A 2,290-nucleotide genomic window follows, 5' to 3' on the forward strand; every position below is an offset into this window, starting at 1 on the left:
TTAGCTGGTCCAGTTTTTGCGAAATGGACATTTGAAACGCCAGGTGCAAAATTCGGTGTTTCGCCCCTTGGCTCAATGAAAAATCCCCACAATTTACATTGACTTGCCACCCACCTTGTCTCCATCGCAGTAGTACGAACGGTTCACGCAATGACCTCCTTTGCCGCACTCGAACTGTTGATCAGTGCAGGCCGTCCTGGTGTTGCAACCTCCTGCCGGATTTTCGTCTTGGCCGTTTTCGCAATCAACCTCTCCATCGCACATCCAGCTCTTGGGGATGCATCGGCCTGTCGCGTTACATCTAGAAAAATCGCCGGCATATACAGAGTGTTTGAAGTAGACAGCCTGCATCGTTACCTGAACTCCTGCTGGGTGCATTCCGTATGGTTGCAATGTTCAGTTTCATCGGACTGATCGGGACAGTCAGGAGTACCGTCGCACTGCCAGGACTTTGGGATGCACTCGCCTCCCGTCACACACATGAATTTGTTGGCTCTGGAAAAACTAGTCACGCTTGAGCCCTTTTCGTTGAACAAAACCCATTTCTCACCCGCATTGGTGTTTGCAGTCCAACTCGTCACTCTGGTCATGGCAGTCTGGCACTCCGTTGCACACCCAAGAGGTCGGAATGCAATTTCCGTCGCTCACACAACGGAAATGATTGGCTGGACACGCCATCCCGGTCACGCCGCAGTTTACCTCATCGGACCCGTCCTGCAAGCAGCCGAATGCGTAAGCCCAAACAGCAACAACCCCCGCTAAAACATCTCCAACCTGACAATCCAGCTTGGTGTTGCAGCGCGCAGTCAAATCGATGCAGGCGCCCGACTGGCACTGCCACTCGCTCAACCAATCGCACGCCTCCACTCGCTTTGGACACCCTGAAAAAGTGGCGACAGTGAGGCTGGTTGAGTGGCCTCGCAGGAACGCATACCGATTTCATCCGAATTGTCCCAGCAGTCGTCCTCGCCGTCGCAAAACCAGTCTTTGTGGATGCAGTTGGTGGTGGAGTTGCAGTTGCGGAAGTCCGCGTTATGCAGGAGGGTACAATTGGGCATCGGACAGCCGATTTCGTCGGAATTGTCCCTACAATCGGGATCGGCATCGCATTTAACCAGTCTCGAGACGCACTCGCCGTTGGTACATCTGAAAGAGATCCAGTCAAAAACGTCCGGGAGTCGTTTGAGGCTCTACCTGAAATACTCGTTCTCGGGACATCGGCATTCCAGCTCGTCGGACGAGTCGCCACAATCGTCCACTCCATCGCAAGTTGCATTCATGGGCACACATTTTTTATTGCGACACTTCAGCCAGCTGAGCGGACAAGTGCGGTAGCTGCAATAACCAGCCTCTTCGTCGGAACCATCGGCGCAATGGGAGATTCCGTCGCAAGTCAGATGGAAGGGCACACAACCACCATCCGAACAGCGAAAACTGAAAAATCACACCAAAATACCGTTCAGAGCTTACAATGAGTTTTTCCCACTGATGCAATAATAATCTCCTCAAAATTTAGCCCGGTAGCACTATTTTAGAGGGTGCCACCAGCGCTAATTTTCGGGTTTTCTCGTTTCTTTTACGTTGCAATGTTGATCGATTTATCTTGGAACACTGCTTGACCAGTTTGGTCACCAGTTTTACATTTGTCCACTGCAGAGAGAAGTTTTGGTGCTCATATTTGAGATGTTCCAACCTTCTCATTTTTTCGGGTTTGAACAACTAGCTTGCCGTGCTTGTTCTACTTACAATTAGTACATTTTTCTTTTGAGTCTTTTCCTTCTTCCGCCAACTTTGAATCAATGCTAAGCCTGCATCCAGGTCGTCCTTTTCGCCTTTGTGGAATTGAAAATGTTTTGTCTTTTTTAATTTTTTTATTGGTCCATGGCATTATCATCTAGTGTTTCAAGGGCCAACTTTTTTTTTACTTTTTTAGACTCGCGCTTGAACAGCAGCCAAAAATCAACATTTAGTGCGATCTCAATGAAAATTTTTCAGTTCTAGGATGCAGACGTTCACAATGTTAAGGAAAATTTTCAGGTGCGTACTTGCCCCAGTTTGAAAGTAACGATTTTTTACGGAGAATGCGTTTTTCGCTGCAAAGTTTTATTTTTAGACTCAAACTGCAGCAAAAAATCAACACTCAGTGCGATCTCAATGAAAATTTCTCAGTTCTAGGATGCAAATATTCACTATGTTAAGGAAAATTTTCAGGTTTGCAGTTGCCCCCGTTTAGAAGTTACGATTTTTTTACGTAGAGCGCGTCTTTGGCTGAAAACTTTAATTTTTAGAC

At 47.5% G+C, this 2,290-nt stretch overlaps 1 protein-coding gene across 1 annotated transcript in view; it reads right to left on the bottom strand.

Moving 5' to 3' along the window:
* The window catches only part of LOC109542020 (prolow-density lipoprotein receptor-related protein 1), a 67,851-nt gene that overhangs the window by 56,356 nt on the left and 9,205 nt on the right, over nucleotides 1-2,290 (bottom strand). Inside the window, exons 15-20 of the mRNA XM_048662001.1 lie at nucleotides 1,195-1,434; nucleotides 935-1,146; nucleotides 775-881; nucleotides 551-714; nucleotides 358-495; nucleotides 115-301 (exon numbers count right to left, since the gene is read on the bottom strand). Of these exons, the coding sequence (XP_048517958.1) occupies nucleotides 115-301; nucleotides 358-495; nucleotides 551-714; nucleotides 775-881; nucleotides 935-1,146; nucleotides 1,195-1,434 (1,048 nt within the window). The remainder of the gene's footprint in view (nucleotides 1-114; nucleotides 302-357; nucleotides 496-550; nucleotides 715-774; nucleotides 882-934; nucleotides 1,147-1,194; nucleotides 1,435-2,290) is intronic.

Source organism: Dendroctonus ponderosae, unplaced genomic scaffold (assembly GCF_020466585.1).
Source record: "Dendroctonus ponderosae isolate FM_Combo_2020 unplaced genomic scaffold, Dpon_F_20191213v2 Dpon_F_20191213_10, whole genome shotgun sequence".
NCBI lineage: Eukaryota > Metazoa > Arthropoda > Insecta > Coleoptera > Curculionidae > Dendroctonus > Dendroctonus ponderosae.